The sequence below is a fragment of the Eulemur rufifrons genome, chromosome 18 (assembly GCF_041146395.1).
Source record: "Eulemur rufifrons isolate Redbay chromosome 18, OSU_ERuf_1, whole genome shotgun sequence".
NCBI classification, from domain to species: domain Eukaryota; kingdom Metazoa; phylum Chordata; class Mammalia; order Primates; family Lemuridae; genus Eulemur; species Eulemur rufifrons.
This window is the reverse complement of record NC_091000.1, coordinates 18,921,504-18,936,171: the sequence shown is the minus strand read 5'-3', so window position 1 is coordinate 18,936,171 and position 14,668 is coordinate 18,921,504. Positions and strand designations below refer to the sequence as shown.

The 14,668-nt window shown below is 36.5% G+C and overlaps 1 protein-coding gene across 2 annotated transcripts in view; it reads right to left on the bottom strand.

Annotated features, from left to right (window-relative positions):
- Window positions 1-3,352: 3,352 nt before the first annotated feature.
- FAT4 (FAT atypical cadherin 4) overlaps window positions 3,353-14,668 on the bottom strand; it is a 153,930-nt gene continuing 142,614 nt past the window's right edge. The window contains exons 15-18 of one of the 2 annotated variants that reach the window (XM_069493146.1): window positions 13,026-13,243; window positions 8,566-8,827; window positions 7,409-7,411; window positions 4,282-6,360 (exon numbers count right to left, since the gene is read on the bottom strand). In XM_069493146.1, the coding sequence (XP_069349247.1) occupies window positions 4,496-6,360; window positions 7,409-7,411; window positions 8,566-8,827; window positions 13,026-13,243 (2,348 nt within the window). In that variant the 3' untranslated portion in view covers window positions 4,282-4,495. Of the gene's footprint in view, window positions 6,361-7,408; window positions 7,412-8,565; window positions 8,828-13,025; window positions 13,244-14,668 lie in introns of both variants that reach the window. The other variant, XM_069493145.1, reaches the window with a different exon arrangement.

Below are 14,668 nucleotides of genomic sequence, written 5' to 3'. Positions count from 1 at the left end.
AGTGAGTGCATATTCACATTCTCAGAATTCATTGCACATTTGAAGATTTGCATCAACAATAATTCTGTTTCTGGGTCTGTTTTGAGTTATCATTATTGTTTAGTATCCTCACATACATTCATCCCTAGGCTTTTTATGGTTCAGTCTTTGCTGATGTGTTGACAATGACCTGGCCTAATTGACCCTCTTGCTGTTCCTCTCACATGGACTGTTCCCCTACTCTGGGGGTTCCCCTTGCCACTGCTTCTGCCTGCAACAGGGTCATACGTGTGTCCACTCACCTGTCGCATTCAACTCTCTTCTAAGATGTCACCTCCCCAGAAAGGTCTTCCTGATCAATGCATCTAAAATAGCATACACACTCCCACATCACTCTCTTTCCCTGTGATCTGTTTTAGTTGTCTTGAGAGTACTTGCCTCAACTAAATATTACAACACATAATTATTACTGTATTTATTGTCTGCCTCCTCTACTAGAATGTAAGTTCCAGCAAGGCAGATGTTATGTCTGTTTGTTCACTACTTTATTTCCATGATCTAGAAGAGTGCCTGGCACGTAAACAGTATTAATTATTGTTTGTGATTAAATTTAACCCAGTTCATTAAACTTCTTTGTGTTGTAATGTATTTCTCTGTTAAGGAAGATTATTGTACTTCCTGGTCTTTAGTCCAGAATATATTTATTTACAATGATAATCATAGATGTATAGGTTATATCGAACCACTGAAATCTGGTTGTATGCACCAGAATTGTATTCACCAAAATCTATTATAAAATAGTACCTTTTCCCTCATTAAGAACAAAGGAAAATATCAAGTTCATATATAACACTGACCTATTACACTTGGACCGATAAACCCTTAAAAATACTAGCTGGCTCAGTAGTAGTAACCATATAAATTATTAATGATGTGGCATTTCATTCAAAATATCTTTAAGGGACATATACTAGATTAATCATAGACTTTAATATTTTACTCCATAATGAAATGTTTAATAATGTGTTAAAATGTATTTCATTTCTAGGTTTATTTTTCCTAAGGGAAGTTAAGTTCAGTCATCTTGAAATGTTAGTCCTTTCAAAATTGAATCTATGACATAAAATGGGAAAAGAGAAATTGCATGGCTGAATTATTGATTTATAATTTTAAAAATTTTACTTTTCACAGTTTTATTTTACCATAATGATAAATTGAAGTAAAATTAAAATGTGCTTACGTGACAATAATGATTTGTTCTTAGACAGACTCTCTGGAAGTAATAAAGTTACTAGATGATATATTCTATTTTCCCTGTTAAATAAAATATATAGGATACAACTTGCAATAGTGTAAGCCAGTTGTGTTTCTCCTCAGCCTTGGTGTTGGGAAGCATTTTGTTAACATGTAATTCAGGAGTTGTGCTCCAGGCCCTTCTGATGCTCCATTTTCTTAAAATGATTTTAATTTATCTTAACAAGCTATCAGTAAAATCAGGTCATTTCGAAAATTCCAGAAACAGCTATGAAAGAAACAGAAATGTGCTCCTTATGAACTGAGTAAGCGGAGTCCTATGTCATGCTGCCACTCAAGCCCACAGATCTCGTGGCTGAGTGATCACAGGCTTCTTTTCCTGGCTGAAAGCATAACCACTAGGGTGTTTTCAGCATGCACCTGGAAGAAAGTAATGTTTTCTCCACAACACAGATGCAGGAGGAGCTCAAAAGAGTGACTGTACTCCAGGCAATCTAATCAACCTTTACTGGGTCTGGATTAAACTTCTGAAAAGGTCATAATTTTATGTGTGAACATTCTGGTCACTACTGACCATTTATTTGTGGGGATTGTTACCCTGTCAACTTGCCTATAATCCCTTTCCCCCAGGATATGCTATGTCACTTCAACACTTCAATAAGTTAAGTATTAATCTCCATTTTAAATGAGACCTTAATTTCATACATTTCTGATTTGTTTTGGTATAAATATTGTTCTTGTTTCAGTGGAAAAGATTTCCAAAAGGAACCAAAGTCTAGAAATTTTCCTACAAGAATTCTCTCTTGTTCCTAAACTGGAATTGATTAGTCAAGGGAATAGTAATTCTCTATCTCACAAAGAATTTTTAGAGACTAAGAATACAGAATCTTGGCATCAAGTTCTATCTCTTTAACCCTTAGCTATAATCATGTTTATCATTTTACTTTGAGCTCTGTTCTAAATTATAGAGTTTATATTTTTGAGGACATTGAGATGCTTCAGAGTTTCTGAAAAAAGAGTATTCTGTTTTGAGTTACACACAGCAATCAACATGTTCCCATATTTGGAGCAGAAATTTATAATACTGAAATTTGTAGGGAAATACTAAAACATGTTGGCTCATCACAGGTGACAAAAATAAAGAGACAATTAGATTAGAGTCATATATTCAGTCTCTAAAACTACATTAAAGGAATACCATGATTTAGATTAAACCCATATTTTACTTCCTATTCTGAAACAAAAATTAATAATCTCACCATTATTAAATGACAAAATGATTCTAGCATATATCTCAACCTGTCATTGATTTAAAAATATTTTATTGATTAAAACACTCACATATTGTTAAAATTCCTATTCAATATGGTATAGTCAGTATTATAGGAGAATATTTTAACAATTATCACGATTGGGACAGATATTTAATTACAAGTGTTCTGAGATTGTGAGGTAATTTTTAGAAGTCCTGTTATTTAAGATGTAACTATATGACTCCTGATTTGGGTGATTCTTTACTTCTGGGTAGTTTTCCTCTTGAGTGACTATAAAATAGAGGATTGCCTTGGCTAATATAGCATATAAAATTTGTTTAGAATTTATGCAGCAGGGTAATCAATAAATTAAAAACATGTATGTGTAACAGAGTTTTGCTATCATTCTTTCTACCCACCATTGGACTTAAAAAATTTGGGGCTAGAACCTTGAAGAAAATCAGACTCAGGCATTTTTCCATAATTAGTTTTAATTCATTGCTGCTTCTATAAGCCTAGTCCTGAACTGAACTTCAGTGAAAATATTCTACTGGGAACTTCTAAACATTTATTCCAAGAATGCTTAAACCGGGTTTATAACAAACGTAGCCCCTAAGATCAACCTAGTCTAGACTCATTATACTCCAGGGAAATCCAAGAATTCTGACAAGTAGGAATGCAGTAAAGTGACATCAAAATATCTGTTCTGGCAATGATCCATATTCCTGTTTTTTAAAAGAAAATGATGCTGCCCATATATATTATAGTTCAACTTGCCATACCCTATTGACAAGCATAGATTATTCTCAGTTGGTCATACAAGATTATAGAATGATAAAAAATTATATTACACTCTGAATACAAAGTATTTTAAATAAATATTTTAATTCTATTGTTGACATTTACAAGTAGAAAGCATACAGTATGTTACAAATATCAAAATGTGGAAAATATGAATGTTACATAAGTAACAAATGTAAAAAAAGTCTTTTCTTACCTTCCCCGAAAGTAAGAAAACTATTCATCATAGGAAAATATCAGTATCAAAAACACAGCTTAGGTGTAAAAAAAGTTTTTACACAGTATTAAAAAAAAGGATCTACAAAATGACAGAAAATAAATGTTGAAATTGGACTTGGTACTTGGTGTACATGTTAAATGGTTGAAAAATAAGTCCAATCATAGGCTTTCCTTAGATCAATTCTTTAAAATGTTAAAAGCATAGAATATTTTTTCAATAAATAACTTTTGAAAATGTCTCTTAGAAGTGCTGCTGCGAACACCATTCGCAGCAGGAAGATGGCAGTGTTCTGGGGACAACATGCAATCATTTTGTTCCAAATGGAAGCCTAATGAAAGTCAGGAGACTATAATCATCTGCAAAAAGGTTCAGAAGTTTTAACACAATTTCATAAGAAAGCTTTAAAGTGCTTAACAAAATGACCTAATTTTAGTACCCACTGTCACGTAAAACTTACTCCAATACTCAGGTATTTCTGAGTAACATCAAACACGAATCTATAATTCTGAAAAATGTTAATTGTACTTAGTCTTTCATTCAAGGATAGGGGGGTTCTTTACGACACTTCACGAGGACCGGTTAAACCTGGATCTTGCAATGCAAAATAGAATTATAACAATATAATGGAAACAGTACACTTACCCCACTGTGAAAGAACAAGTTCATCTCTGCAATGATAAAGGTATTAATTTTAAAAATCACAAATCAAACACTGGTAAATAAGAAAAACTTTGCAAAATGCTGCATGCCACGTAGCTAGTTACAAAACACAATGCATGCAGGAAAAGGAATTCAACCAAGCATATTTAAATTAAGAGTTGTTCTGAGTCTGTTTCAGCAGCATTGTGGTTATTATTTTTTTAACGTTTCCCTCCACCACACCAGATCATACTGGCCTGTGTTTCAAATGTGACCCAACCTAGTCGGCAACCGTACGTGGTTTGAGTGTTCCTTGTTTTTATATTTTTATAACGCCAGTACATAAACTTCACACATACTGTTCTGCCTCCCCGTCTTTGGGGGCTGGCTTAGTTGTCCCAGCTTTGCCTTCTTCATTTGCTGCTGCTTTTTCTGGGAGAGACGCCAAATCTTTAAAAACATCTACATAATGGCCAAAGCCGGGGCCCCAGTTCAAGAGGTTGTCCCAGTTGAAAGTCCCCGCTTGCTGCCCGAGCGGCAAGGGCAGCGTGCTGTCAGCGGGCCCGGGCGCTGTCGCCTGGGTGCCCGCGGGTCCTCCCTCGGCCCTGCGGCCGTGGTACCGCCGAGGCTTCAGTCTGGCTCCGTAATTATCTTCGTCATCTGCGTCAGATTCGTTGACTTGAGATAATTTGGGCATCCTGGAAGTGTATACCATTGGCTTCTCCCTGTCATATTCCATTTCTGAGCAAGTGAAAGACTCATGGGAGTCACTATCAGAAGATGATTCTGGAGCTGGAATGCCATCGGCTGGGTTCCTTGTTCTGGACAGGGGCCTTCTGCAGTCGTCCTCTGAAGAAGACCTCCCGTGGTCCGCGCTGCAGATACTCGGGTTTCTAGGGCGAGGCGTGTTGAGCCTCTCCACCTCTTCAATCGAGAGTCCAACCGGAGGAGAAGATTCCAGAGGGATCTGCCCCATTGGCTGCTTTAGGCGACTCCCCGGTCTAGAGCCATGCGATGCCATGGCCTGAGGACTCTTGCTTCTCCTGCCCAGCCTTGTGGCATAGTTGAAAATGCCAGGTTGGCAGGCGTCACCGTGCATTTCCAAAGTATTCCCATCCCTTATAGGAAGATGCAATTCCCTGGCGGGGCTGTTTCTGTAGAAAGTGGAGGACTTGGAGAAAGGGGCCGGACTGTGTCGAGACAGAGGGTTGGGAGTCGGGCAGGCTGAGTGGCTGAGCGAGCTGGTTCTTAAACCTTGACCGTAGGAGGGCTGGTAAGTCAGACTGCTCGCCCCCAAGGGCATGGGGGATTGCCTCGCGAAGCCGAGGGGACTGTGCCTCTGGATAGAAAATTTCGGGGTGTGGCTCCGGAACTGCTTATAGTGCTGGATGATGTCTGCATCCGACGGAGCGATGCTGCTGGCGTTGTCAATGTCATAGTGCTCTATCTCCTGCTCCGGAGAGGCCAGAGGGGCGCTGGGGATGGTTTCTGAGTTGTGAGGAATGTCCGTCTCGTCATAGATAAGGTAGGGGTTTTCCCTTTCGATGATATCTGGCTTCGGGTTCCCTTCAGGCTGCTTCCTCACGGTCAGGTCGTCCCCATACGGGGGGATGTTGTCTGGATCATCGAAAGCAACATTCTCACTTCCCTTTTTCTTCTTTTCCTTGGGTTTCTTCTCCTCTTTGGGATTTTTGGCCTTCTTCCCCCTGCACTGATTGCACAGAATCAGGCTCAAGACCAGGAAGGCCAGGACTGTCGCACAGCTGCCCACGATGGCAGGCACGGCCCACAGCGGCAGGGAGATCTCTTCAGGGGCTTGACTCAGAACACAAACGTAGCCCCCAGGACTTCCAGCTTTGCACACCTTCCCCTGAGGACAGAGGACCCCAAGACAGGCCACCACCATCTCACAGGTCCTCCCAGTGTACGACTCTGGGCAGCTACAGGTGAAGCCAGAGTGCAGGCCTGGCTCACAGCTGCCACCGTTCTGGCATGGGTGGGAGGCGCAGTCTCCAGGAGGAACACACTTGTAGGCATACCACTGGTTAATGCACAGTAAATCTCCCCAGCAGGGGTTGCTGGCACAAATGTTCGGGCCACGACAGCCAATCTTCACCGAGGGATCTGTTTTTGAGATGGAGGCCAAGCTATGCTTCCCACTGAAAGGAAGACTTTCTCCACCGTACAGCACAGAAGCAATGCAGCCATCAAAACCTGCAGAGGGAAGAAGTAGCAGTGAGGCCTTCTGGAAAAAAAGCAAAGGCTTACACTATACTGCTTGGATCTGGTAAAGAGAAGCTTCACAATCTCCTCCTGAGAGAGCAGAGAAACCACAGTCTCAGCCACCGTCCAGTTCACAAGCAGTCAGGCTGTGCATGGGACATCTTAGCAAGATGTGTAAGGTTACCATGACACACACATGGAGCACAATGCCTGGATCCCACTCCTTCTGAAGATTTATGAATGACTTGGACAGGCTGGATTTTCTTTTTCTCTCTCTTTTCATTTATCTATTTCTTTAGTTTTTATAGTTTATTTACCAAGAATTGCATACATAGAAATAAAAGGTTTTTTAAGCAACTTAAAAACAACAAAAATAGACCAATAACTTCAACCACTTGATCATGCATTGCCAATGAAGGTGAATGTAGGTTCTTGGGGAACAAAAGAAAAATTTTAGCTAATATGATGGTTTCTGGGCCTCGAAAGTACAAATGAAAAATATGACTATGATATTAACATTTCATGACCTGGGGATGGAAGGGTTAGAAAAAAATATCTACAATGTCTCTTTAGGATGCTGATAAAGATGAAATGAAAAGTTGAGAAGCACCTCATTAAACTGGAGTGCACTAGTACTGGTAATGCTTCTATCTCAGAGCCCAAGAACCTCTTTTGACACTAACAAAAAAGCATGATTTGTTTCTGCTTCTTTTCTTACAACATCCAAATGAATTAGTGTCTGTATTCTAAAATAAAGTAAATACATAAGTACTTGTGACCTGGACTTTAACTTTTATGCCTTAACTCCATTACTCATTCATGCATTTTTTCAGTGTTCCTTATTTGATGCATCATTTCTCTCTAGTGACAGTCCCATCCCTGATACCCTCTTTTTCCATAAGGGTTGGGACATCTGCTTCTGTTCCTACACTGCTGGATTTGTTCCTATTACTTAGTGTCCTTTTCTGACTCATTCTGTAGTCGAGGGAGTGCCCTGGGCGTATTAGGTGACCACACCCAGGCCCAGTACTTCGATTACCTGCTTGACGCTGACAACCCCTAAATATGTATTTCCAGGTAAAGTCTAACTTTAAGTTCCATCCCAGCCATCCAAAGGTCTTTCTCAAATATGCTTCAAACCCAAAATGTCCCAAACCCAATCTGATGTTTTCCAGAGATGGGCTCCTTTTGCAGTGTTCTGCAGTTTCCTTTCTCAGTGGCACTATACTTCTTACAGTTGAAAAGTCAGAAACCTCCCTGAATTTTACATAATCACCACGACTTTGGTTGACATTAGTTCCTAGAATACTTTTTGCCTATCCATTCCTTTCTAATTCTTCAGCCACCACACTAACAGGAGCTCACAAGAAAATTTCTGCACATCCCCTCACGCCCTTCTCAAATTCATTTTCCATGTGGTAGCCTGAATGATCTTTCCTATTGCTGCATGTCTAATCTTAACACTCCAGTGATTAAAGATTTTAATAACTTCACATTCTTCCACAAATAACATCAAAACTACAACATGGTCTTGAAATCCCTGCTTCATTTCCAACTTCATCTTTTGCCTTTTGACATCAGCTCCAATGTGCTGTGTTCTGTAACCTTTACATAATCTACTCCCTTTTATTTAATTCTCATCAATATAAATTAATCTTTCATCATTATGTACTCATTCAGATTTAAGTACACATGTCAATTTCCAGCTAATTTTCTTTTCCTTCTTCTTTTTTTTCACTACATCTTCATTCTTCCTTCACAACATTTATTATAGATTAAAATAACACATTTACTTGTGTAAGGATTTGATTGATGGTTGTCTCCCTTAATGAATCATGTGTTCCATGAAGAGCGTGGCTATGAATGAATAAATAAATGAATAAATGTATAAATAAATGTTTGGTGGACAAGCAAAGCATGAAGCACCATGGGCTGAATTATATCTTGGTAGGACAGATGCAGTTACCTAAAGGAAGTGATGGCTGATAACTTACTACAAACTTTCTAAAGTTAATTATGATAGCCCTAGAATATGGGATCCATGCTAAATGCATAGATTTTAGCTGCTCTTTACACCAAAACAAATTACTTTTTTTTTTTCATTTTTAACATGCTCCCCAGGAAAGTATAAATCGGTTACTTTTTGAGGAAACATTTTACCTTTCCTTTGTGACTCTACTCAACATAAACATTTACCTGTTTGAGTGTCTCGGTGAGCTTGATTGGGTGGAATTCCTCCAAGAGATATAGTAAGCACATCAAAGCCACCAAAATCCTGAGTAGGATGGATGATATCTCTGTTATATATTCTGTCGATGGACAATACTGTGGCTGTTCCATTTTTCCCAATTAGGAAAGTATGCCAGTGGCCATCTGCAACATATACTTCAGGAATATTTCTCTCCACTTTCCCGGCAATTCCTGCATCTGATGTAAAATGTACTTTGCCATTCTTAATCTGTAAAACATATTAAAGATAATATAAAATTAAAATATAATATGCTTAAATAGAAATTCTTAGGGAAACTAAAATTTTGATCAATTTCAAACAGAGAGCATAGCTGAAGAATCTGGTTATATTAGAGTATAATTACACATCTTGTCTTTACAATTTGAGGTAAAATATCCTTTCACATTTAATAGTTTTAATAGTTTTTAGGGTATTCTTATATTTATACCTAATTTTTCAAGATACATAGAATTATTTTCCAGAATACAATTGAGATAATACAGGGGTGAATAACCATTTAAAAATAAGTAAATTACACCTTCTTTGTGATTATTTGTATTTCAATGGCAGTGGTGAGTGTATGATATTGTTAAGTTTAGTAAAAGGCCCACAGTAATCAAAAAATGTGAAAACCACTTGCAAAAAGAAAACTGAATGCTCAGCTAAAAAGGAAGCATAGTTGGAAAAATAGAGACGAAAATAAATTGTTTTACCTCTCATCTATTACTCACTGGAATTTTAGGAAAAATAATGCCTATTATTTATATCACTTATTGAGATGAAAAGCTATGATGAATAAACGGTGAATTCTTAATAATGAGGTGTCTGGGCAAGTCTTCACTTTGGCTGTCTTTTACAATTTATCTAAGGGACATTTGGTTTCTTTTACTTTGCCCAGTAGAACATTGGGTAACAGGATGCTCCTACTCCAGTTTCCAGCTACCAATTTTCCAGTATTTTGAGAAGACCACTTTAGAACATGAAATAATTTATGAGGCAGGATGAGCATTTGGTTCAGGGAGCATGATCCCATCATAACTGCCAGAGCTGGTGCCTTGGCTAGGGGATGAGGTGGCACTGTGCCTCAAATAACGGGAATCAAAGGCTAGACCAGTTTATTTTGTCACTCAGATCAAATGCTATTTCTACATGCAACAAACACATCTGGTAGAACTAAAAATCAGTTCATTTGTATTCTGTGGAAAATATGCCTAACACATTTACATACGTTTTTCATACAGTAATATTTTATTAAAGCAACCTTTCCAGATAATAATATATTTCAGTACCAAAGTCAGATAGGAAAAAAACAAAAAGAAAATTCAAGTTAAATGACAATAACATTTCATCAAATGGGCAACATTTCATGACACAGTAAAAACAGCAACTTCTTTTTAGTTATAGCCAGAGTCGTTTGAAAAGAAGCGTGGGAAAGAGCCTCCTCCCAGTTTCTCTCCCAACTGGTCTCACCATGTCATCCTTCACCCAGAGCAACTTCCAGTCCTGCAAGCTCCATTCATGGTCAGAACCCTATATAGGTGTACCATTTTTTATACACTCTACCATGTTCACACAAGGATGAACTGGCCTAATGATGCACTATGCACTTATCAGAATGTGTATACCTGTCATTAAGCAACACATTACTGTACTTATTTCTTCATTTATTTATTTTTGAATCTATAGAGATTTAAATCTCTTATTCCAATTCTGTAGCCTCCTTTAAACAAACACACAAACAAACACAAAATGATAAAACTTATTTGGAGTAGAAATAAAGTCCATTATCGGCTTATTATCACAGAACTCCAAATATGGAGCTACATCATATGCTAGGAATGATAAGAGATTTGTGAAATGCTTTAAATATCATGTCAATAAAGTTATACAACAGTAGTCTTTCTTTTTCCCTTTCTTTCTGAAATTTTCTCTCTTTTTTTTTTTTTTATCTGAACAGATCCAATCTATTCTACATATTCTTCTCTCTCCTCACATTACCATCTTTACCTCCTCCTGATACCTTCTCTCTGCTCTAACCACATGGAACCCCACTGGCTCAAAACTCTTCCTCATGTTTCACAAAGTATCTTCATCTTCTGCCTGCCTGTGTGTGTGTGTGTGTGTGTGTGTGTGTACACATGAGCGAGAGAGAAAAAAAGAGAGAGATAGATTGAGATAAGGAGAGAGATTGAATCAGAGTATGCAAAACATAAGAGAGAAAGGAAGAGCAGAAGAGTAAAAAGAAAAGAAACCCAAGCCACTGATAAGCTAACTCCTAAGTCAAAGTCCATTCTAACTAGCTTTCTAGCCTGTACAAGTAGACCATATTCTGGCCATCCAAATAATTTGCCTGCTTAAAACAGCCACTGTCTTCTAGTCTTATTTAGTTCTTCTTAGTCATTGTCTCTATTTTTTTTTATCTATTCTCTTTACCTGCCAAGCCCATGAATCTCTGAAAAGCTTCTTTTCAAAATTTTCATGCAAAAAGTATGGATTTTGGTTTGTATTAGTCATGATTTTTATCAATTAGCACTTATGTTCCTTTCAGAAAAAAAAATCTATTAATAAGTGCTTGCTACCAAAGGAACAATCTAGAGAAGTTGCATGCTACTGTCCTGTTGGAAATGCAAGAATTTATGGTGACAAAAATGGTTTTTAACTTTCAGCGTCTTCATTAGGGAAGAAAAAATTTTGTCTCTGATTTTTTTCAACCACATTGTATTTTGACTGAATTCCTTGGCTTAAAGAGATAATGAAGAGAAATATTCATATGTCATTTTTAAACGGCACAAGGACTTGGAAGCAGCTTAACAGATAATGCACAGACCTCAAAGTCAAAGCCTCTCAAAGCATATAAAATATAAAATACACTTCTTACAGAAGAAGAAGAATTACTTCTGTTTTTGCTTCTTTAATTTCTTTACTTTTAATATCTTTTCAATGAAAATTATAAACACCACATTATACAGTGGTGTACGTGTTATGTTTTACAGTTGATTTATTAATTCTCAAACTGGGTCCTTTGCTTCAATAATAGAGAAAAAGTTATAACCTGAAGATGTTCTTTTGTAGGGTAGAGTATCTCCAGTTGGCACTACTGACATTTTGGACTAGGCAGTTCTTTGTTGTGGGTGCTGTGTTGTGCACAGTAGGATGTTTAGCAGCATTCCTGACCTCTACCTGCTAGATGCACACAGATCCTTCCCACCCCTCCAACTGTGACAATCAAATGTGTCTCCAGACATTGCCAAGTGACTGCCCCCTGGCCGGGGGAGAGGAGCGGCAGGGGGAGGTAAAATCACCCCCAGTTGAAAATGTCTGGTCTAGGAGGATTATAATTTGAGAAATTTAAAAAAATGGTGTTTGTACTACTTATTAAAGATATGTACATGCAACATAACAACCAGGGTTGGCTTGGACAGACTGAAATTTCGAGGAAAAGAAGGCTAAAGTTTAGAGGTGAACTTCTATTTTTATTTTTAGTAGTTCTTCATGAACTAATCTTTTTAGTAATTATGAAATATTGATTTATGGGTGAAAATACAGGCTTGGTTTCCTAAGAATTTACTAAAATTTATATTAAGAATTATCAATGGAATTATACAAAATAATATTAAGGAAAAGTAGTTATAATAACTAAAGAAACTGTTGTCTAAGAGATGATGACTTAGCTGTGGGACAGAAAGCAGAATAGTGTTTTAAAAATTCTGAAAGCTAAGAGCTGATAGAAAAATGCATATCTAATAAAATTATTCACCAGTTCAGCAACTATTTACAGATGAGAAAAAAAACGAAATTATGTAAAGGCCTAATGATGAATCAATCCATTGTTTTCATGAAATGCAATTTTAAAAAATTATTTATTTAAAAATCATTTGGAGAGGTTAGGTAAAATTTTACTTATACTAAGTTCCAAATATACTTAACTTCACAGAGTTTACCTAGATGGTAAATTGAACATATGCTCTAGAGTAAAGTTAGATAATTTCAAAATGTTTTTTCTTATTGTAATCCTGCCAATTAACATATACTTATCAGAATTTGAAATAATTCTTAGAGAAAATATTTTTCCATTTCCAAGACACATTATATTTTTGTTTTGCTTTGTTTAAAAGTAGAAAAAAAGACATATAAATTTCCACCAGAAAAATAGACTGCAACTAATTCTTTCTGTGCTGGCCTACCTGGCAGTGGTCTCTATTCTAAACCAAAACAAAAGTGTTTAGAAACCAGACCATTCAGATCTTTGTTACTCTGGCCAATGCCTGGGGAATAGTTAAGATAGATGCTATTGGAATAGTGCCCAGCATTAGTCGGAACTCCAATGTGTTGTAAAGAAAAGGACAGAAATTATGGGAGAAGTGATTTAAACCATGACACAGCAGGCGGTCTAGTCAAATGAAGTCACCATTAGCTTTTATCTCACCTTCACAGTAGTGTAATTGCTGCTTTCTTGGATATGGATTAAAATGCCATTCTCGCTTCTTGTCCTGAATTTTATTTCCAGACTGTTCACACCAAAAGATTCCAACGTGGCACCTCGTATGCTCTGTCTTAACAAATACTCCCGCTTCTCATTCTGACTCATGTGGTAGTCCAAGCGCCCTTTGCCTTCTAGAGATAAGGCAGTGTCAGGGGTAACAGCTGAAAGCCAAAGAAAAAAGAGAAAATGAATGCGCCCATTAGGCACTTCTTACAGAGTTTTCTATGGTGACCAAAAATAAAAAGGACAATGAAAATATTAAGTTTTGGATTGAATGCACCTTAAATCTACTCTTGAAAAAGTAATTTCTATTTGTGAATTATTATTTTGTTGATTTCAAATACTTAAATCCATTTCAGAACCATGAAATGTAAAATACTTTCTAACAGTCATTAATCATTTGGGAAATAGTCAAAAAATATTTGCCACATGATATATATCATGAATATCTGAAGACATAGCCACCTGGAAATATGCACTTGAAAATTTTGTTTGTAGTGAGTTTAACTATATTTCCAAAATTTATACCTGAATATATGTTTTCATAGTTAAAATGACTTGGGATCTTTAGTCTCTAGCATGTTATACATTTGGACAAATGTGTATGACCAAAATTTATATTTGTAATTAACTTTATTTTCAGTTATCATCATGTATAATTTAATTTATCCTCATATATAATACATATAATTATAATTTGTGGTAATCTGATAAAATGTTCACACTCCAGAAGTATAGAAATTTAAAGTTATGGTAACAAATAATATAGCTAAAGAAAGTACATTAAAAGATGAGCTCAAAAGGATTTTAGCACTAACTGGTACAATTTAAAAGGATAAATTTTATAGTATGTGACTTATATCTTGATTTCAGAAAAAGAGGCTCAGGCATTTATCTAGCCAATGACTCATCTGATATTCCAGATATATTTAGGCTCCTATCTAGTAAATTCTCATTACTTTAAAAAATCATGTGACAACATACTTTTAAAAATGTTTTAATTATCTCTGAAATAATTACACATAATCATACTTCCTGCTACTAAGATATTTTAGATTATACTAGAGCCTAAATTTTGTCACACATTTCTATTCATTTCCATATTATAAGTGAATCAAATTCCTCCTTAAAAAGTGGTCATATACCTGTAATTAATATAAGTAGTAGCCACCTGTTTGAAAATGAAGTACTTTTTATAAAAGAGGTCCCATTAAGGTTAGTTAGTGTGATGCACAGCTTGAAATTAGAGCGCACCATTTTCTAATGATGGCTTGGACACATTAATGTCCTACTAACAATAACATTAGGCCTCAAAAGATAATTAATGAAGGGACTTAAAAATTAACATTTAAAACTAATTCCAGTACTTGCAAATTAAAACAAGAGTATCATTCTTAATTTTAATATATTGTATTGCTATTGTATGATGTTTTGAGCTCAATGCTGTCTTGGTGTGTATACATTGTTTTTTACCCAAATACAGAAAATTCAACAAAGAAATATTCCCCAAAGGCAGATAATATGAAACCAAAGCCTGAATAAAACCCTGATCTTTTAAAATGACTATCATTCCTATAGGTAAAACA